Source organism: Pan paniscus, chromosome 1 (assembly GCF_029289425.2).
Source record: "Pan paniscus chromosome 1, NHGRI_mPanPan1-v2.0_pri, whole genome shotgun sequence".
Classification (NCBI taxonomy): Eukaryota; Metazoa; Chordata; class Mammalia; order Primates; family Hominidae; genus Pan; species Pan paniscus.
In genome coordinates this window covers 37,008,837-37,032,173 of record NC_073249.2, presented here as the reverse complement: position 1 = coordinate 37,032,173, position 23,337 = coordinate 37,008,837, and the positions used below count along the sequence as shown (strand labels likewise).

The window sequence follows — 23,337 nt, the reverse complement described above, 5'->3', positions numbered from 1 at the left end:
TGGGATAATGCTTTAGGACATTGGTCTGGACAAAGATCTTTTTGGTAAGACCTCAAAAGCAGAGTCAACAAAGGCGAAAACAGAAAAATGGGATTACATTAAGCTAAAAAGCTTCTGTACAGCAAAGGAAACAATCAACAAAGTTAAGAGACAACCTACAGAATGAGAGAAATTATTTGCAAACTATGCATCCAACAAGGGATTAGTAACCAGAATATATAAGGAACTCAAACAACTCAATAGCAAAAAAAGCCAAATAATCCAATTTTAAAATGGGCAAGAGATCTGAATAGAGATTTATCCCAAAAGACGATATTCAAATGGCCAAAAGGCATATGAAAATATGCTCAACAACACTAATGAATCAGGGAAATGCAAACCAAATCCAAAATAAGGTTATCACCTCCCCTCAGTTAAAATGACCACTATCAAAAAGACAGTAAGTAACAGATGCTGGTGAAGATGTGGAAAAAGGGGAATGCTTGTATACTGTTGGTGGGAATGTAATAATTTACATTATTAAACTCACTATGAAAAAACAGTATGGAGGTTCCTCAAAAAGCTAAAACTAGAACTACCATATGATCCAGCAATCTCATTGCTGGGTGCATATCCAAAAGAAAGGAAATCAAAAAAGAAAAGAAAAAAAAAAAAAAAAAGGAAATCAGTGTATCAAAGAGATATCTGCACTCCCATGTTTACTGTAGCACTATTCACAACAGCCAAGATATGGAATCAACTCAAGTGTCCATCAACACTTAGGATGAATGGATAAGGAAAATGTGGTCTATATATATATATATATATATATATTTAACACAATGGAATATTATTCAGCCATTAAAGAATGAAATCCTGTCATTTGCAGCAAAACGAATGAAACTGGAGAACATTATGTTAAGTGAAATAAGCCAGGCACAGAAAAACAAATATCACACGTTCTCACTCATGTGGGAGCTAAAAAAAAAAGAGTCTCATGGAGGTAGTGAGTAAAATGGTGGTTACCAGAGGCTGGGAAGGGTTGGGGGAAGCAGGAGATGAAGAGAAATTGGTTAATGGGTACAAAAATACAGTAAGATAGATGACATGATAATACAGTAGAGCAATTATAGTTAACAAGAGTTAACAAGAATGTATTATATATTTCAAAATAGCTAGAAGAATGTTCCCAATGCAAGGAAATTATAAATGTTTGAGATGATGGATAACCCAACTACCCTGATTTTTGATCATTAGACTTTGTCTGCATGTATCAAAATATTACATGTACCACATAAATATGTATATTATGTATCAATTTTTTAAAAATATGGCATTAATTAATGCTTTGTTAATATTTTATTTGTACCATTATGTTCTTACTACAAGTAGTATTTATCCTACAGGGAACCATTAAGAAAAAGAATAACTTGCAACTGCAGTAACCTGTATAGTGGTAACTTAATGCTTTCTACTCAATTTATTCAACAAACATTACTACTAAGCAGCTACTTTGCACTAAGCACTCCACTATATCCCAGATAAATTATGGTGAGCAAAATGAAAGTCCCCCTCCTTTACAGAGAAAGTCTAGTGATGAAGACAAGACCAAACACAAAGAATATATAACATTGATGTCATAAATATAAATTACAAGCTGATTTGTGCTATGAAAAAAGATGAGGACAGGTAGGTAGACTTATCAGTCTACAAGAATGAGCCAAAATGCTTCAGGGCAGCATCATAATCTTAAATAATACTCACATCTATCATAATCTTAAATAATACTATCATAATCTTAAATAATACTATCATAATCTTAAATACTCACATCTTGGACTTTCTGGATGAAAGGATCTTTCCATTCAAAGACCACAAAAAACAACTGAGCACTTTTTTCGGCAGCTGGCCTCTGGTCAATGTAGTTAACCACACTTGTCTAGATGTAGAGGAGAGAAAGCAGTGTTACCACCTCTGTGTGCCCTTCCCTCGCCTGTGCCCAGGGAAAGGAGAGAGAGTAGGCAGGGGATCATAGTCTGTGGTTCTCCTCACACTATCTTTTGGAGAGAGAGTGGCAAAAATCTCATATATACAAGATCCTGACATTGGTAGCAAAGCCAAGGCTTTACCTTGGTTTCCACAGTTCTCTGGGGAAATGGGATCTGTGATTTACAATAGGTGTTTTGGATTGTCACTGAAATTTGTCACTAGGTATCTGTACTCACAATTAAACCATATTCAGGCCAGGCATGTTGGCTCACGTCTGTAATCCCAACACTTTGGGAGGCCGAGCCAGGCAGATCACCTGAGGTAAGGAGTTTGAGACCAGCCTGGTCAACATGGTTAAGCCCTGTCTCTACTGAAAATACAAAAATTAGCCAGGTGTAGTGGTGGGCGCCTGCAATCCCAGCTACTCAGGAGGCTGAGGCAGGAGAATCGCTTGAATCTGGGAGGCAGAGGTTGCAGTGAGCCGAAATAGTGCCACTGTACTCCAGCCTGGGGGACAGAGCAAGACTCTGTCTCCCAAAAAAATAAAATATTAAAAATAAACCATATTCAAACTACCATGTAAGACTCACAATTAAAAGCAATAAAAATTCCAAATTTCAAAGTACTTGGTTTTCAGATCAAGTATTTCTCTGAATTTTCAACCCTTGTTTCAACCCTTCAAGTTTACAGGGACAAAGCACAGCTGCATAGATCCACACAGCTGAGCATTCCCTGTAAATACTTAGTAGGTGTGCTTGGTGAGATCTGGTTGTCAATAACTAAAGAGGCTGTGTGGTGTAACGGAGAGCAGACAGGTAACAAAGGCAGAAACCAGCTCCACCCAGAGGCTCGGATCCATCATCGAAGCTGAGCCTCAGCTTTGCCACCCACAAAGCTGAACAAAATGCCTACGTCACTACAGTATAGGGGCATACCTATGTGAGAGCACTCTAAACTCTAAAATGTGATTTTAAAACACATTTTTTAGTTTTGTTCAAAAGAGCTCATAACGCCAACAAAAGACTTCCAATTTAGACAGTAATAAAAGATGCTAAAATTTCTTTAATGTACAGGTTCACTAGAGTTTTCACCCTTTGGTTTCAGATCACAGTGGGAGCTATCAGAAGAGCCAGGGTAGATGGGGTTGAACTTAATTGTAAGGTAAGTGAACACAGTCTCCTTCCTCAGAGCTGCTGTGGGGCCAGATAAGAAAGGACTTGAATTTCTTGGAGCAAATTTGGAGGTAAAAATCTGGGAGATGACAGTTATCTTACAAAACAGGAAGATTTTAAGGTCCAATCACCAGGAGGGGTTGTCACTTCCCAAGGCAGGAAAAATAGCCTTGCTTCCTTGAAGAAAACTGGCTTTGAGCCTCTTCCAAGTATCCAGCCTGGACTAGTCTGAAGAGCTAGGGCTCATGACAGGGCCCTGTTTAAGACTAACCCAAGACAGTTCTCTCCGGCCTAACTTCTGGCCAGTGATGGCCTAGTTGGCTGGAGTGTGTCCTTCTGCTCCAGATGAGCATCCCGAGCCACTGGAATACAGGAAGAAAAGACTAGCTTTTTTTAGTATTTATTTTTATCTCATCCTTTTAACATTTCTATTTTTGAATGTTTAAAGTGTATATAACACTAAGACAATAATAGTATGTTATATCACCTGCAAAGTTATATGTATATGGAGTATATGATCAAAAAGTTTTTACTAATGGGAAATCTGATCAAAAAGTTTTCAGCCCACTGGCCTAGCAGCCAGGAGATACACCTGGCATCTCTCGCTGTGACACCTGTGAGAGCTGAAGAGGACCTTAGGAAAAGGATCAACATGCACACTTGGGACCACTGTGTCTAGTCTCTCTTCCCTGCAAATAATCAATCTGCTAGGCCACTGCCAGCCCCTCAAAGTGCTGCTAGATGCAAGACATCAGACACGGTTGGGCGAGTTACTGACCTCTCTGCAAGCCACAATGATCTCTGCCCCACACATGCATTCCGTGAGGACTGGCCGGTATGTGCGCTGCCTGCAGAAGCACACACAGACTCGCTGGCATAGCACATGAAGCCCTCCATGGGAGTCCCTCCTCATCCTGACCAAGGCCTACTCACCCTTAAGGCCCTGCTCAAAGGACCCTTCTCTGCAAAGCTTCCCTCCACCTCAGACTCGAATGTGGAAAAGTCACCAGCAGTTTCGAGCAAACCCAGAGCCACCTACCTCCTGCCGGAACTCCACTGCTTCCCGCCCATCCTCCTCCTTGGTCTTCACCAGTGACATCTTGACCCAGGTGCGGAAGCCCCCAGAGAACTTCCAGCTGGAATAGGCACTCTCACAGGCCTGCATGAAGCCTACCCTGTTTGGGCTTGGAGGAAGGAAGGAGAAGGAAGATCCAGGTCAATGCAGGTCTGGCAGCAGGAGTCGAAGCCCCCACTGCAAGCTGGTTTCTTTGCTGGCACAATCAGGATGCTGCCCACTCCCTGCCTCCTCTCCAAATTGTGGTTGCCTCAACAGGGCTGTCAGTCACCAGCAAAAGCAAGGCCCATCCCTCTTTTCTCTCCATTTGGTTTCCAAATGGAGGGGTAGTCACTGGCCTCAAGGCAGGAACATGATCCTTGAAGCTCCCAATGGGAGAAATCTTCCTCCCTCCTCCCATCATTCCTATCGACGGCTACCAAAGCTGTCGGCAATGAAGTTGGCAGAAGCTCCCCAGAACATGGCGCTAACAGCTCCTCAGAGAACTCTGGACTTGAGCAGAGCCTGAGGAAGCCCTCACCGGCCTGTCAGCTCCCATGGAAGGCCCAAAGAGGGGAAGAGGGTTCCTTGGGGAGGTCTCAGCCAGATGGGTCACCTATAGCATCAGCCCCAAGACGGTGCAGATGCAGCAAAATCAAAGCGAACATAAAAACAAGTAAAAACTGCAGCAGTGTACCGAGGAAGCTCACGAAAGGAGCGTGGAGTGGGGGCGGGATCCCGGGGAAAGTCTTCCAGGAGGAAGGCAAGATGTCCAGCTTGAAGCAGGGAAGGGAGAGGGAATTCTAGGTGGCAGAAAGGGTGGAAAATGCTAAGCAGAGGCTCCGAGCTCTGGGGTGGAAGAACAAAGCAGTGGTGGTGTGGAATGGAGGCAGCTTGCTGCATGTCCAGCTGGGGAGCAGCCTCCCTGCCCCTGTAGCTGCCTCCCTGCTTGCTCTGAATGGAGCCTCTGGGCTCAGCAGGACCTGGTAGGAACTGAGTCCCTCTCAGCTCAGGCACATGAAGAAAATTCTCCTGCCCTCTAGGCTCCACGGTGTGACCCCAAAGCAGTGTGTGTGGAGCAGACAAGAACTTTCTGATGGTCAGGGGACATTCATCACTGTAAATCGAAGACTAAGAGAGGTGGCAGAGCTTATATCCTCATACCAGAGATGCAGTAGACCCTTGAACAACACAGGTTTGAACTGGCTGGGTCCACTCACATGCAGATTTTCTTTTGCCTCTGCCACTCCTGAGACAGCAAGACCAAACCCCCTCCTCCTCAGCCTACTCAACATGAAGGCGATGAGGATGAAGGCCTTTACAATGATCACTTCCACTTAATGAATAGTAAGTATATTTTCCCTTCCTTATGATTTCCTTTTTTTTTTTTTTGGAGTGTCGCTCTGTTGCCCAGGCTGGAGTGCAGTGGCGCAATCTCAGCTCACTGCAACCTCTGCCTCCTGGGTTCAATCGATTCTCCTGCCTCAACCTCTTGAGTAGCTGGGACTACAGGTGCCCGCTACCATGCCTGGCTAATTTTTTGTATTTTTAGTAGAGATGGGGTTTCACCATGTTAGCCAGGATGGTCTCGATCTCCTGACCTCGTGATCCGCCCACCTTGGCCTCCCAAAGTGGTAGGATTACAGGTGTGAGCCACCACACCTGGCCATGATTTTCTTAATAACATTTTTTTCTCTAGATACAGTCTATGATATATATAACCACACAATATGTCTTGTTTATGTTATTGGTAAGGCTTCTGTCAACAGTAGGCTGTTATTAGTTTTGGGGATCAAAAGTTATACACAAATTTTTGGCTGCATAGGCAGGAGTGGTTAAGTTTGGTAACCCCAAACCCCAAGTTGTTCAAGGACCAACTGTATTTCAGGCAAACATACATTAAGCCCGCACTAAGGGCAAGATGTGGTTCCTGTGCACACTGTGGGGGAAACCAAGGAACCACACAAGAACTTGCTCTCAAAGGGACTTACAAATCAAAGGCAACTTCCCCTACTCCTCAGCAGCCCCAGGCAATGGTGAGACCAAATGATCTCTCTAGAACCAGCCAGCACTATGTGCATGGAGAGCCAGCATGCTCCTCCACACCAGATTTGCTTAACTTTGTGATAAGATGTTGAGTGGACCGGCCAAGCTCATGAGGTCCCTTCCTGGGCCAGTGGGTCATCTGAGAATGCCCCTTCCCTTCCCTGCCCTCACCCCTCCGTCTCTAGCCCTGGGACATACACAGCTGGAATAAGATAAAAAGTAGACAGTAAGCCCACTGTGAACTCTAAAAGGCCACCTTTGCAGGAACTCCTGGAAAGAAGAGAAGAGGAGGTAATCAATGGCGCTGAAGTCCTCACTACTCTTGTTCAGGCGGAACTGGAGGAAGACCAGCTCCCGCTTTTTCACTTCCCGGGGCCCCTGGACAATCAGGGCAGATTTCTGCAGAGAGACAAAGGACAGAGACTCAGTCCTGGGAGAGCACACAGAGGCCTCTGGGTCTGAGGGCAGAAGTACTGACTGGAAAGTCCATAGCTCCTTGCCCAGTGGTCTCCAAAGGGACCACTAGCCAAGAACAGGACTGGGCTGGGACTCATGCTCATTCCTGGGGAGTTTTCCCCATATGATGCCCAACCAGAGCTGAATGCAGCTCATCCTCTGTCCACTTTTCTCATTGGTTGGTTGAGTTATGGAAGCTCTTAATTTAGCAAGGATGATCACTTTCATCTGTTATGTGTGCCAATCTTTTCTTCCAGTCTGTCATTTTTCTTTTAACTTTGTTTCCAATGTCATTTGTCCTATGGAAACTTTAAATTTAACGTAGTAAAACCTTAAATCCTTTTCTTTACGGCTTTGGGTTTTGCTTGCGAGGAAAGCCAAAATTATATCAATATTCTCCTCTATTTCTTTATAGTACTTTTTAATCTTTTTTACATTTAGATACTTTATATACCTGGCTTTAAGCTCTGTATATAGTGTGAAATAGGGCTCTAACTCCTACTTCCCAAACAATGCATAGAGACAGGTTTTGAAGCCTCTTCCCCTCCCTCCTTTATCCTATACTAAATTCCATGCAGAACCAATATCTATGTCTGCTTCTGGCCCTAGCAGAGCCCACACATTTGTCTGTCTCTGTCCAGTACTGTGCCACTTTGATTCCTGTGGTTTTTCCACTGTTCTGAGATCTGGGAAGGTGCCCTCCCTACTACTCTTCCCCATCCCCAAACTTGTCTTGGTTATTTTTGAACGTGTTCTAAGTATGCTTTAAGACTAGCTTGCTTAGTTCCACAAAAAAATTCATTGGGACTTTTAACTGTGATAGAAACTGAATTTATAGATTAATTTTAGAAAAAAATGTCTTTTACATCAACTTTTATAAATGCTCTACAGAGATTTGAAAAAGAGTGAGTACACTGTCAGTTACAAAGTTTTGTGCCCCCACATGTATACACACACATACATACTCTAAATTTATTAACTGCACTATTCAATTCTTATCCTTTCTAGTTTTTGTCTATTTGATCTGTGAATTTCTGAGAGGGGTGTTTAAATCGTGCTCTAAAGTGATGGTATTTTTTACTTCTAACGGGTTTTGCTTAAAATATATAAATGTCATGCTGTTTTGTACATAAAGTTTTGGAACTGTTCAGTCGTCTTAGTGGAGAGTATGGAGTTGAACCTCTTATCAATATTAAACATCCTTCTTGCAAACTTTTGCACGTGGAATTTCACACTATTAATATTGTCACTTCTGGTTTTCGTTGCATCTTCTCAAGACAGCTTTGTCCATCTATTTATTTTTCAACCTTTCTGTACCATTTTGTTTTAAGTGTGCAACAGAAAGCACTGTCCCTGGTTTCTATTATCCATTTCTTCCTTTAGTACTAGAATGGCTTTCCCAACCCAGATTTCAGCAGAATCCACTCCCCCTGCTGGAGCCTCATCTCTGCCCTCAAATGTAGCCACGTGATAAAGTTCCTAATGTGCGAAAGAAAAGGGGACTCATTCAACTCCACCCCATTTCCTGAAAAGGGAACTGCTTGCCCTCCACCTTCCCAGGCCTGGGCATGTGCACAGACACAGACAGACACACACACACACACACACACACACACACACACAGCCCACATGGACCAGAACAATGCCCAGGGGACAGCACAGTGACAAGACAAAAGTCATGGCTGGACTATCCTATGAGGCAGTACTGCCCACTACGCCACACGGCCTGCATGCCAGGACTGTTCTCAGAGAGAGAAGGAGGCTTCTCCCTCATCTCAGCCATTGTATTTGCGGGTTTTGTTTTTATTTGGTAGCTTAGCCTATACTCTGACTAATACACAATTTGTTAGCTGACACTGGAGTGTTGTTGTTTTTTTTTTTGAGACGGCGTCTCACTCTGTTGCCCAAGCTGGAGTGCACTGGCATGATCTCGGCTCACTGCAAGCTCCGCCTCCCGGGTTCAGGCGATTCTCCTGTCTTGCCCTCCCAAGTAGCTGGGACTACAGGCACGTGCCACTACACACGCCTGATTTTTTTATTTTTATTTTTAGTAGAGACGGGGTTTCACCACGTTAGCCAGGATGGTCTCGATCTCCTGACCTCGTGATCCACCCGCCTCGGCCTCCCAAAGTGCTGGGATTACAGGCATGAGCCACCACGCCCGGCTGGAGTGTTTTATGGTTGCAAAAAAAATCAAAATGAGGGAACAGCCAAACATTTGGGCAGTGGGAAAATGGCGGGCAGTAAGGAAATAGATAAGGATCCCGCAGGCTGGAAAGGTGGCAAACCTTATTGTGCCGGAGCAGAGCATTTGGTAAAAAATAACTACCATTAAATTGAGAGCATGAAAGAAAGCACCAGAAAATCATCAAAATTCCGAAGATTTTACAAATACAACAGGATGAGACCCTCGACTGGGGTCACTTTCACATGGACTTGATTAGATGCGAACAGCCAGAAGCCTACACATTTCTGAAATCTCACTGCAAACATAGGCAGTGGCAGGAGGCGGGTAAGAAGCCGCCCTCCAAGTTTGCAATTGTTTAGCACTAAAGCTGCTCACACAAGCAGGAAGTGAGTGGCACAAGCTGTGCAGCCACCAGGGAGGGCGTATTTTCTAATGTCCACTTCAGATATGGCCACAGAGCATTACCACCAAGGCAGAAGCTCCCAGGGGACGAGGCCAGAGCACACAGGAGTCTCTTTCTGAGGGCAGCAACAGGTTCAAACCAAGGAGCTTACTTCATGCCAAGAAGGCGTCTCACTGGTCCCACCCTGCAGGGTTCCACCACTGCTGCAGAGCAGAGCTGCGGGCCCTTCCCCTTCTTCCTTTTCCAAATGGGAGCTCTACTGCTCTCATCATATTCTTCCTCCACTGCTATACGCTGGTTTGGGTAGGAAACTTGGTGGATAGGGAGGAGATAACTTCTCCGTTAGTTTATAGCTTGTGGACTTCAAGAAATTGATGGAGGAGATGAACCAACACTCAGAGTTGGGGGCAGTAGCTGCATTCAACTTCATTTCCATAAAAACAACTCTCTCTTTGTGCCCTTATTTCAAGGGTTTTTACACTCTTTAGTCGAATTATGTAACTACTGTAACAAGTGCAACTGGCCTACACAGGTTTGGAAATGACCCTCACTGACTCCTCCTAAGCATACCCTTCAACTGGGGGAGGAGAGGAGGGCATCCAGAGAATAGGCATCTGGTGGGACGGAAGCAGCCACGAGTTTTCATTAGCGTGTTTTACAGAGAGATGAAGGGAGCTGGGAATCCAGACAAAGAGCTTCTATTATACATATAACTCCACATTGGAATTGTTTAAAAGTTGCTTTCCTTTTTGTTTTAATTAGCTTCCACTTCCCTATTCTAGAGTCCATTCTATTTGTTCATCTTGGTCCTTTTCTGTCGTTGGTTTCATGCAAATGTCTGGTGACCATTAATTCTCCATTCTTATTTATGAATGAAGGATTAGGTTGACTAGTATAGGTCTGGGTTTTGGTTTCTTCCAAAGTAGTAAATTTCTGTTTCTCTAATAGGCCTCTCCCTTGCATGGGAAAGCTAAGTATGCTCTGTGGAAGCACACTGAGTATTCCAGTGTGTTTTACTCTGGGAAGAGTCCTTTCCTTTAGTTCTCTCTCCTTTTCCATTGTAGAAGTCTGCTCTGTTTCCTATGCCTACACAAAGAATCTTCCCTTCGCTTCTGTAGAGAATGGTTCCAGGGTCTTTTACCCAGAGGCAACCATCCCCAGCGGCTCTGCATACCTGGGGAGGGTATAGGGTGTGTCTGGCCCAGCCAACAGGCAGTCCAGTAATGACTACCCTGCTCTCTAACGGTGCTGATTCCAAGCTGGGGGTTTGGAAGGAAAGCTTGTACCTCTACAGCAGGTCTCTCCTTCATCTGTTTTGGGTTAGGGGTTTGCTCTAATTTGTTTGCTCCACCAATCTGGCCCAAGCTGTTTTTTATGCTTTATACCAGTTCCTCAAAATGTCTGGTCCACTGGTGATATCCTTTCTTCACGTGCAAAGCTATTATTGATGTTCTAGTCTGTTCTATCTCATTCCTTAGAGAATCATTTCAGCAGGATTTTAGGAGGGGGCCTAGCGTTCACATACTAACAAAAAAAATATTAGTGTTATTCTTTCATCTTAAAACCCACTAACAGTTCCCTGTTACCCAAGGGAGCAAGTGTGGCTCTACAGCACGATGCATGTTCTTTTCTCATCTGGCCATTACTCTGTCCACAGCTTCATCACCCACCAGTCTTCCAGGGCTCCTGACCCTATGAAACATTTCCCCACCAACTGCAATTGTGCCCAGAGGCACAAGTACAACATGTCGTCTCTTCCCTTTAGGTCATGGTGCAATTTCCTCTGCCTAGAAAACCTTTCCTTCCCAATTTCATCTGGAAAACTATTGTAGCCCCTTTCAATGCTTTCTGAAGCAAGGATATGAAATGAAAAAGATGAGATGTAAATCAATACAAAACGCCGACCCTGTCTTTGAAACCCCGTGCAGTGCCACTCCTCCAGGGCGCTCCTAACCCCATCCCTCAGTCATCCTTCCCAGCCGTGCTGTGTTGTGCACGACAGCATGGCCAGCCCAGGGCCCAGGAGTCCTTGTCTCCAGACCGACGCTCCTTTACGCCGGCATATTTATTTCAAACTATGGATTCTCAGGCCCCACCTAAGGAATTATAATTCAGTTGGCTTCACATGGAACCTAGAAATTCATATTTTCAAAAAGTATCCTGGCAATTCTGTCAAGTGGTCAGGTATGGGACCCACTTCGCTATATCACACCAGCCCCACCCTTTAGCCCTGTCATTCTTCCATTGGGGACAGGGTCTCACCGCACTGTCAGGAATCCTTGAGCATTACTCAGCAAAGGCTGGAGGCCTCACTGTCCTCCCTGAATGCAAGTGAGCCAACCACAGCCAAGTGTCCACATGGCACAGCCGCATGTCTCCTTGGGGACTAAGGCCCCACACTGAGTGAGTGGAAGGACTCCTAGGAAAAAGGAAACTTGGGGCCTCGGGTTGCGGGGCTAACGGAGCAGCTGCCCAGACCCAGCTCAGGCAGACAGGAATTACCACAGTCTGATTGGAGAAGGGATCCGTGTAGTTGATCCTCTGGGTGGTGCAATTCATGTCACCTGGCTGGCCAGGGCTTGTCAGAGGAGGAATGACCTCGTAATGGTGCTTACAGCTGAGCAACTGGGCCTGACCGGGGTACAGGGCAATACCTGGGGGCACAAACAGGAAAAGCAAGTGTCAGAAATCACACTCCTGACCACATCCCTGAAATCATCTCACACCTACCAACAACCTACATTCTGGACTCCCTGGAGGACTGCAGGGAAGGGAGAAGAAAAGGGTTTCAGAGGGTGAGGAGCCACATCCCCTGGCCTCAGAAAGCCCCACTCTAGCAGAGGGCACAAGCCCCTCCTCAGTAAGCCCCTGGCCAACCTGGGATCCAGCCGCCCTGATGCCCACATCAAAACCCACTCCACCTCAGAGCCCCGCTCCACACCCTCCGAAGGAGTGTCTCTTGACTCAGCCCCTGTGCCATCCCTCTGGGCCAACACCCACCTGCAGAATCACTGGGAGGCTCTAAACTGTGGAACTCCTCAGAACTCATTTTGTCTCTTAGACTGGGAGCCCCAAGTGTGCAAGTCACATCCCAAGAGTCCCTCCCTCTTCCCAGCCCAGGCACCTCTATTGACAGTAGCTGTCCAGCCTCAAGGGCAGCAATGCTAAGACAGCAGCACATGGCATCAGAGACAGACAGACTTCAGAGACACTAAGACACCAGACAGAGAAAGTAAAACGTACAGATAAAGAAGACTCAAGCAGACACACAGAGAAGAGGGACAAACACAAGACAGGAAGAGATGAGCAGAGGAGCCATGACCAGCACACCTGACTCTGCTGGAGGCTGGCAGGAAGCCCCAGAGAGAGGGCACCCGGACTCTGGCTCTGCCACGTGAGCAGGCCCTCCCACAGGTTACTCAGGGGCATCTGTGGGCAGAACAGGTGGCACACACTGGGTGGACAGGGCCCAAGTCACACAGCTCATGCCTCCTCATTTACTCTACAGCCCCTAGAACATCCAGTGCCAGCCCTGCAGCCCAGAGCAGATAGCCTGCTCTATAGCAGAGTGGACTCCCCACTCAGGGACCAGACACCCCAGTGAGACAGGTATACCCAGTGTGGCCTGGGAGTCCCTCTCCAGGCAGGGTTGAATGGCCTCGCCTCCCCTGCCATCCTCCCCACCCCACAGTCCAGCCTTGACTCCTGCTTCTCCTCATCCCTGCCCTCTGGCCCCAGCCAAGTTAGTCTCATCCTCTCCAGAGAAGCCCTCTGCCTCCCTAGACACCCCTTCGCTCTGCTGATCCCCATCCCAAAGACACTCTCTTCCCATCTATGTGCTTTTCGAGGCCCATCTCAAATCCTACCTCTCTGCCAAGCTTTCCCTGACCCCTCTAGTAGCCTGCAGTAGCTGCTCCAGGCTCTGTCCATTTCTGTCCTCAGCACGTAACACACTCCCAACAGCAGCTCCTTGGGCGTAGACTCTATACCTAGACTATGCTTGGTTGGACTCCTCTGCCCTGCCCGTAGTACCACAAATACAATGGCAGCTCAGGGAGTATCTGCCAGCTGACACCCTAGATCTGGGGCCCTGATGCCTGGCCCAGGGGCAGGCTCTACCTGGGGCATCATAGCGATCCACTTCCTTGTAAGACACAGACATGACAGGGTGCTTGAGTTTCTCACGAAAGTCTGTGATGGTCCGGTAGACCAGGAAGACGGCCACAGCCATGAGCAGCAGGTAGATGAAGATGAGTAGGACCGAGAAGACGTTCTTCAGGCAGGCCTTGCTGAAGCGGATGCTGCTGGAGGCGGACTCGCTGTCCAGGCCTGACAACAACAAAACACCATGTGACCCAGGGCACAGGGACAAGGTACAGACAGAGATGGCCAGCAACCTCCAGGCCCTTGCCTGCCTCACCAAGGAGGTGAAGTCACCTGCACGCCCAACCTTTCCACCTCACCCCACAAATCATAACAAAGGGCACCTGTAAACATTTACTACACAGCTTCTCTGCCAGGTAGAGGACACCAAGCTGAAGGAGACTTATTCATTGTCTTTAAGGAGTTTGCTCTCAAAAGATAAAAGATAAAAAACGATAAAAATGTTAAAAGAAAAAGCAAAAAACAAACAAAAAGAACAGAAAAAAGGAGTTTACTCTCTAGAGGGATAGGCAGTTACAATCCAACAAGTGAGCTGGCCCCAACCTACCTCTCTGGCCTTATCCCTCACCGCTCCACTTCCCCAGTTCTCCCAGCTCTAGCTCCACCTCTACTCATCGACTTTCTGTTCTTCTGGAGTGCCCTTCTCAACCCGGGAGTCCCTCACACTTACCATTCCCTCTGCTTGATTTTCTTTTCTTCCACAGCTGATGCTTCACTCATCCTAAGCCCCGAAAGCTTTTTGCTTGGCATCTGGCTTCCAACAGTGACAGAGTAGCTTGGTCACGCCATCCTTCCATGGAAGCATTTTAATTTAGAAAGACATTTTATTGGCCAGGCGCAGTGGCTCACGCCTGTAATCCCAGCACTTTGGGAGGCCGAGGCGGGAGGATCACCTGAGGTCGGGAGTTCGAGACCAGCCTGACCAACATGGTGAAACCCCCGTCTCTACTAAAAATACAAAATTAGCTGGGCGTGGTGGCGCATGCCTGTAATCCCAGCTACTCAAGAGGCTGAGGCAGGAGAATTGCTTGAACCCAGGAGGCGGAGGTTGCAGTGAGCCGAGATTACTCCATTGCACTCCAGCCTGGACAACAAGAGCGAAACTCCATCTCAAAAAAAAAAAAAAAAAAAAAAAAAAAGAAAGAAAGACATTTTCTTGAGGAAGCCTCTCCTGACCCCTAACCTTTATTTGGGCACCTCTTCCTCAGTGTTCCCAGGGAGCCCTGTACGTCCCCTACTTCATCACTCTGCAATGTCATGTCTATACATCTTTTATCCTCCTAGGCTGTGAGTTCCATGAGGGCAGGGATGGGGCCAGTCTTATCCCTAACTGAATCCTTAGCCCTTCATGCTATGCCTGGAACATTCTGCATTTACATGGTGACTGATTGAACACGTCCTGATGCTATTGGTACAACACAACTCTGTCTCCTCTACCTCCCTCACAAAATCCTGAGGCTGGAAGCTACATTAATCTCTGTTATGGACGAAACTGTATCCCCCACCCTCAAATTCAGGTTGAAGCCCTAACCCTCAATGTGACTATATTTAGAGACAGGGACTTCAAGGATATAATTAAGGTTAAATGTGGCCATAAGGATGAGGCCTGATCCAATATGACCAGAATCCTTATAAGAGGAGGAGACACTAGGAGCACATGCACACAGGAAAAAAGGCCATGTGAGGATACAATAAGAAGGCAGCCGTCTGCAAGCCAAGGAGAAAGGCCTCACCAGAATTCAATCCTGCTGGCACCTTGATATTGGATTCTCGCTTCCAGAACTGTGAGAAATAAATTTCTGTTGTTTATGCCACTCAACTGTGGCATTTTGTTATAGCAGTCCGAGCTGACTAAATCCACAGGGCTGCCTGTGCCCTCTCTGCTCCTCAGCTGAAAATGGAGCTCCCTGAGAAGAAGCCCTATTTCCTCCACAGCCCAGCTGAGCACAAGGCTGAGAACAAGGGAAGCATCTGAATGTAAGCCCCAAAAGGTATCTGCTTGGCATCTGGCTTCCAACAGTGACAGAGTAGCAGTGTCACATCACCCTTCCACAGAAAACAATTATAAACTTTGGACAACATATTTTAAATTATTTGAAGGCACTGGGAGAATGATCAAAAGCAGGTAGAAATTGAAAGAGAGGCTACCCTTGAAAGAGAAGAACTGTACTTGGTGAGATTTATACATCTGTAGCTTTTTGCCTAAGAATACATGCCAATCCCTATAAGGCATGGTTCAGAGTGACAGGGACAAAGTTCAGGGCTAGAAGAGCAGCCAGAAAGTTAAGACAAAACCATGAAAGGGAGGGAGCCACACAGGGGGTGAAACTCCCAAATCTGCAACTAAATATATGTTCAGATCCTTGGCTGGAGAACCCAGGGGGGGCCAGCAAAAAGTAACAACTGGAAATTGAAAGAACTGCATGGAGATTTCAACTACGGCTAATGCAGTGGAGATAGGAGTTTAGAGCTTAAATCTTGCCATATTAACAATATGCCAAGAAAAAAAAATACCCTTCTGAAGATCATAACAGAATCCAGAATCTCTATATCATTCATAATGTCCAGTGTTCAATCAAAAATCACTAGACATGCTAAGAAACAAGAAAATGTGACCTGTACTCAAGAAAAAAAGCAATCTATAGAAACCAACACCAAGATGACCCAGTGTTGCAATTTAGCAGAGAGAAAATTTACAGCACTTAAAGGAAAATATCTGAATAAGGAATAAAGACAAGATCAATAGAGAAATAGAAACTAATAACAATGGCCAAATATATAGAATTTCAGTTTTGCAGGATGAAAAAGCATTGTGGAGATGGATGGTGGTGATGGTTGCACAGCAATATGAAAGTGCTTAATATCACTGAACTCTACATTTTAATGAGTAAGATGATGAGTTTTACATTATGTGTATCTAACCACTGTAAAAATGTTTCATTAAATTTAAAAAAACAGATGGAAATTCCAGATCTGACAAGAAATAAATGAAATAAAAAGTTCACTGTATAGGCTTAATAGCAAAAGACGGCAGAGAAAGAGTTCGTGAACTCAAAGTTTAATCAACAGAAACTATCCAATTTGAAGAAAATATTGAAGGAAAAAAAAAACTAAATGGAGCCCAGAAAATTGTTACAGTATCTAGCAGTGTAGTGACATGTAACTGGAGACAGAAAATGGGTCACAAAAAATATCTGAGGCCGGGGGTGTGGTGGTTCACCCCTATAATCCCAGCACTTTGGGAGGCTGAGGCAGGCGGATCACAAGGTCAAGAGATCGAAACCATCCTGGCCAATGTGGTGAAACCCCATCTCTACTAAAAATACAAAAATTAACTGGGCGTGGTGGTGCATGCCTATAATCCCAGCTACTCAGGAGGCTGAGGCAGGAGAATTGCTTGAACCCGGGAGGTGGAGGTTGCAGTGAGTTGAGATCACGCCATTGCACTCCAGCCTAGGAAACAAGAGCAAAACTCCATCTCAAAAAGAAAAAAAAAAAAAAAAAAAAAAAAGACTATTGATATTGGGTTCCAAGATGGCTGAATAGGAACAGCTCCAGTCTACAGCTCCCAGCGAGAGAGATGCAGAAGATGGGTGATTTCTGCATTTCCAACTGAGGTACTGGGTTCATATCACTGGGGCTTGTCACACAGTGGGTGCAGGACAGTGGGTGCAGCGCACCGAGTGTGAGCCGAAGCAGGGTGAGGCATCGCCTCACCCGGGAAGCAGAAAGGGTCAGGGAATTCCCTTTCATAGCCAAGCAAAGCTGTGACAGATGGCACCTGGAAAATCGGGCCACTCCCACCCTAATACCGCACTTTTCCAATGGTCTTAGCAAATGGCACACCAGGAGATTATATCCCGCGCATGGCTCAGAGGGTCCCACACCCACAGAGCCTCGCTCATTGCTAGCACAGCAGTCTGAGATCCAACTGCAAGGCGGCAGCGAGACTGGGGGAGGGGCACCTGCCATGGCTGAGGCTTGAGTAGGTAAACAAAGCGGCCGGGAAGCTCGAACTGGGTGGAGCCCACCGCAGCTCAAGGAGGCCTGCCTGCCTCTGTAGGCTCCACCTCTGGGGGCAGGGCATAGCCGAACAAAAGGCAGCAGAAACCTCTGCAGATTTAAATGTCCTTGTCTGACAGCTTTGAAGAGAGTAGTGGTTCTCCTAGCACAGGGTTTGAGATCTGAGAACAGACAGACTGCCTCCTCAAGTGGGTCCCTGACCCCTGAGTAGCCTATCTGGGAGGCACCCCCCAGTAGGGGCAGACTGACATCTCACACAGCCAGGTACCCTTCTGAGACAAAACCTCCAGAGGAACGATCAGACAGCAACATTTGCTGTTCATCAATATTCGCTGTTCTGCAGCCTCCGCTGCTGATAACCAGGCAAACAGGGTCTGGAGTGGACCTCCAGCAAACTCCAACAGACCTGCAGCTGAGAGTCCTGACTGTTAGAAGGAAAACTAACAAACAGAAAGGACATCCACACCAAAACCCCATCTGTACATCACTATCATCAAAGACCAAAGGTAAATAAAACCACAAAGATGGGGAAAAAAACAGAACAGAAAAACTGAAAATTCTAAAAATCAGAGTGCCTCTCCTCCTCCAAAGGAACGCAGCTCCTCACCAGCAACGGAACAAAGCTGGACAGAGAATGACTTTGATCTGTTGAGAGAAGAAGTCTTCAGACGATCAAACTTCTCCAAGCTAAAGAAGGAAGTTCAAACCCAATGCAAAGAAGTTAAAAACCTTGAAAAAAGATTAGACGAATGGCTAACTAGAATAACCAATGCAGAGAAGTCCTTAAAGGACCTGATGGAGCTGAAACCCATGGCATCAGAACTACATGATGAATGCACAAGCTTCAGTAGCTGATTCGACCAACTGGAAGAAAGGGTATCAGTGATGGAAGATCAAATGAATGAAATGAAGCGAGAAGAGAAGTTTAGAGAAAAAAAGAATTTAAAAAAACGAACAAAGCCTCCAAGAAATATGGGACTATGTGAAAAGACCAAATCTACGTCTGATTGGTGTACCTGAAAGTGACGGGGAGAATGGAACCAAGTTGGAAAACACTCTGCAGGATATTATCCAGGAGAACTTCCCCAACCAAGCAAGGCAGGCCAACATTCAAATTCAGGAAATACAGAGAATGCCACAAAGATACTCCTCGAGAAGAGCAACTCTCAGACACATAATTGTCAGATTCACCAAAGTTGAAATGAAGGAAAAAATGTTAAGGGCAACCAGAGAGAAAGGTCGGGTTACCCACAAAGGGAAGCCCATCAGACTAACAGCTGATCTCTCAGCAGAAACTCTACAAGCCAGAAGAGTGGGGGCCAACATTCAACATTCTTAAAGAAAAGAATTTTCAACCCAGAATTTCATATCCAGCCAAACTAAGCTTCATAAGTGAAGGAGAAATAAAATACTTTACAGACAAGCAAATGCTGAGAGATTTTATCACCACCAGGCCTGCCCTAAAAGAGCTCCTGAAGGAAGCACTAAACATGGAAACGAACAACTGGTACCAGCCACTGCAAAAACACACTAAATTGTAAAGACCATCAATGCTAGGAAGAAACTACATCAACTAATGAGCAAAATAACCAGCTAACATCATAATGACAGGATCAAATTCACACATAACAATATTAACCTTAAATGTAAATGGGCTAAATGCTCCAATTAAAAGACAGACTGGCAAATTGGATAGTCAAGACCCATCAGTGTGCTGTATTCAGGAAACCCATCTCACGTGCAGAGACACACATAGGCTCAAAATAAAGGGATGGAGGAAGATCTACCAAGCAAATGGAAAACAAAAAAAGGCAGGGGTTGCAATCCTAGTCTCTGATAAAACAGACTTTAAACCAACAAAGATCAAAAGAGACAAAGAAGGCCATTACATAATGGTAAAGGGATCAATTCAACAAGAAGAGCTAACTATCCTAAATATATATGCACCCAATACAGGAGCACCCAGATTCATAAAGCAAGTCCTTAGTGACCTACAAAGAGACTTAGACTCCCACACAATAATAATGGGAGACTTTAACACCGCACTGTCAACATTAGACAGATCAACAAGACAGAAAGTTAACAAGGATATCCAGGAACTGAATTCAGCTCTGCACCAAGCAGATCTAATAGACATCTACAGAACTCTCCACCCCAAATCAACAGAATATACATTCTTCTTAGCACCACACCACACCTATTCCAAAACTGACCATATAGTTGGAAGTAAAGCACTCCTCAGCAAATGTAAAAAAATAGAAATTATAACAAACTCTCTCTCAGACCACAGTGCAATCAAACTAGAACTCAGGATTAAGAAACTCACTCAAAACCACTCAACTACATGGAAACTGAACAACCTGCTCCTGAATGACTACTGGGTACATAAGGAAATGAAGGCAGAAATAAAGATGTTCTTTGAAACCAACGAGAAGAAAGACACAACATACCAGAATCTCTGGGACACATTTAAAGCAGTGTGTAGAGGGAAATTTATAGCACTAAATGCCCACAAGAGAAAGCAGGAAAGATCTAAAATTGACACACTGACATCACAATTAAAAGAACTAGAGAAGCAAGAGCAAACACATTCAAAAGCTGGTAGAAGGCAAGAAATAACTAAGATCAGAGCAGAACTGAAGGAGACTGAGACACAAAAAACCCTTCAAAATATCAATGAATCTAGGAGCTGGTTTTTTGAAAAGATCAACAAAATTGATAGACAGCTAGCAAGACTAATAAGGAAGAAAAGAGAGAAGAATCAAATAGACGCAATAAAAAATGATAAAGGAGATATCACCACCGATCTCACAGAAATACAAACTACCATCAGAGAATACTATAAACACCTCTATGCAAATAAACTAGAAAATCTAGAAGAAATGGATAAATTCCTCCACACATACACCTTCCCAAGACTAAACCAGGAAGAAGTTGAATCTCTGAATAGACCAATAACAGGCTCTGAAATTGAGGCAATAATTAATAGCTTACCAACCAAAAAAAGTCCAGGACCAGATGGATTCACAGCCAAATTCTACCAGAGGTACAAGGAGGAGCTGGTACCATTCCTTCTGAAACTATTCCAATCAATAGAAAAAGAGGGAATCCTCTCTAACTCATTTTATGAGGCCAGCATCATCCTGATACCAAAGCCTGGCAGAGACACAACAACAAAAGAGAATTTTAGACCAATATCCCTGATGAACATCGACGCAAAAATCCTCAATAAAACACTGGCAAACCGAATCCAGCAGCACATCAAAAAGCTTATCCACCATGATCAAGTGGGCTTCATCCCTGGGATGCAAGGCTGGTTCAACATATGCAAATCAATAAACATAATCCAGCATATAAACAAAACCAAAGACAAAAACCACATGGTTATCTCAATAGATGCAGAAAAGGCCTTTGACAAAATTCAACAGCCCTTCATGCTAAAAACACCAATAAATTAGGTATTGATGGGACGTATCTAAAAATAACAAGAGCTATTTATGACAAACCTACAGCCAATATCATACTGAATGGGCAAAAACTGGAAGCATTCCCTTTGAAAACTGGCACAAGACAGGGATGCCCTCTCTCACCACTCCTATTCAACATAGTGTTGGAAGTTCTGGCCAGGGCAATCAGGCAGGAGAAGGAAATAAAGGGTATTCAATGAGGAAAAGAGGAAGTCAAATTGTCCCTGTTTGCAGATGACATGATTGTATATCTAGAAAACCCCATCGTCTCAGCCCAAAATCTCCTTAAGCTGATAAGCAACTTCAGCAAAGTCTCAGGATACAAAATCAGTGTGCAAAAATCACAAGCATTCTTATACACCAAGAACAGACAAACAGAGAGCCAAATCATGAGTGAACTCCCATTCACAATAGCTTTAAAGAGAATAAAATACCTAGGAATCCAACTTACAAGGGATGTGAAGGACCTCTTCAAGGAGAACTACAAACCACTGCTCAATGAAATAAAAGAGGACACAAACAAATGGAAGAACATTCCATGCTCAGGGATAGGAAGAATCAATATCATGAAAATGGCCATACTGCCCAAGGTAATTTATAGATTCAATGCCATCCCCATCAAGCTACCAATGACTTTCTTCACAGAATTGGAAAAAACTACTTTAAAGTTCATATGGAACCAAAAAAGAGCCCGCATTGCCAAGTCAATCCTAAGCCAAAAGAACAAAGCTGGAGGCATCACGCTACCTGATTTCAAACTATACTACAAAGCAACAGTAACCAAAACAGCATGGTACTGGTACCAAAACAGAGATATAGACCAATGGAACAGAACAGAGCCCTCAGAAATAATACCGCACATCTACAACTATCTGATCTTTGACAAACCTGACAAAAACAAGAAATGGGGAAAGGATTCCCTATTTAACAAACGATGCTGGGAAAACTGGCTAGCCATATGTAGAAAGCTGAAACTGGATCCCTTCCTTACACTTTATACAAAAATTAATTCAAGATGGATTAAAGACTTAAATGTCAGACCTAAAACCATAAAAACCCTAGAAGAAAACCTAGGCAATACCATTCAGGACATAGGCATGGGCAAGGACTTCATGTCTAAAACACCAAAAGCAATAGCAACAAAAGCCAAAATTGACAAATGGGGTCTAATTAAACTAAAGAGCTTCTGCACAGCAAAAGAAACTACCATCAGAGTTAACAGGCAACCTACAGAATGGGAGAAAATTTTTGCAATCTACTCATCTGACAAAGGGCTAATATCCAGAATCTACAAAGAACTCCAACACATTTACAAGAAAAAAACAAACAACCCCATCAACAAGTGAGTGAAGGATATGAACGGATACTTCTCAAAAGAAGACATTTATGCAGCCAACAGACACATGAAAAAATGCTCATCATCACTGGCCATCAGAGAAATGCAAATCAAAACCACAATGAGATACCATCTCACACCAGTTAGAATGGCAATCATTAAAAATTCAGGAAACAACAGGTGCTGGAGAGGATGTGGAGAAATAGGAACACTTTTACACTGTTGGTGGGACTGTAAACTAGTTCAACCATTGTGGAAGACAGTGTGGCAATTCCTGAGGGATCTAGAACTAGAAATACCATTTGACCCAGCCATCCCATTACTGGCTATATACCCAAAGGAATGTAAATCATGCTGCTATAAAGACACATGCAAACATATGTTTATTGCAGCACTACTCACTATAGCAAAGACTTGGAACCAACCCAAATGTCCAACAATGATAGACTGGATTAAGAAAATGTGGCACATATACACCATGGCATACTATGCAGCCATAAAAAAGGATGAGTTCATGTCCTTTGTAGGGACATGGCTGAAGCTGGAAACCATCATTCTCAGCAAACTATCGCAAGGACAAAAAACCAAACACTGCATGTTCTCACTCATAGGTGGGAATTGAACAATGAGAACACTCGGACACAGGAAGGGGAACATCACACACCGGGGCCTGTTGTGGGGTGGGGGAAGGGGTAGGGATAGCATTAGGAGATATACCTAATGTAAATGACGAGTTAATTGGTGCAGCACACCAACATGGCACATGTATACATATGTAACAAACCTGCATTGTGCACATGTACCCTAGAACTTAAAGTATAATAAAAATATACATATACATATTGAAAAAAAAGAAATCTGAAAAAAAAATGGCCCAAAACTGGAGAAAGACAACAACTTACAGATCCAAGAAGCTCAATAAACGCCAACCAGGATAACTTAAAAAAAAAAAAAAAAAAAAAAAACCATCCCGAGGCAAATCATAATCAAAGTGCTAATGTAAAGAAAAGAGAAAAATCTTGAAGGCAGTGAGGGAAAAAAATTATCTATTTATCTATCT

General features: G+C 44.5%; 1 protein-coding gene across 3 annotated transcripts in view; it reads right to left on the bottom strand.

Annotated features, from left to right (window-relative positions):
- The window catches only part of PACC1 (proton activated chloride channel 1), a 51,537-nt gene that overhangs the window by 9,959 nt on the left and 18,241 nt on the right, over positions 1–23,337 (bottom strand). For 2 of the 3 annotated variants that reach the window (XM_003814181.5, XM_063597293.1), the window contains exons 3-7: positions 13,407–13,616; positions 11,790–11,941; positions 6,497–6,639; positions 4,180–4,324; positions 1,811–1,918 (exon numbers count right to left, since the gene is read on the bottom strand). In XM_003814181.5, coding sequence (XP_003814229.1) covers positions 1,811–1,918; positions 4,180–4,324; positions 6,497–6,639; positions 11,790–11,941; positions 13,407–13,616 — 758 coding nt within the window. Of the gene's footprint in view, positions 1–1,806; positions 1,919–4,179; positions 4,325–6,496; positions 6,640–11,789; positions 11,942–13,406; positions 13,617–23,337 lie in introns of those variants that run through there. The other variant, XM_034946383.3, reaches the window with a different exon arrangement.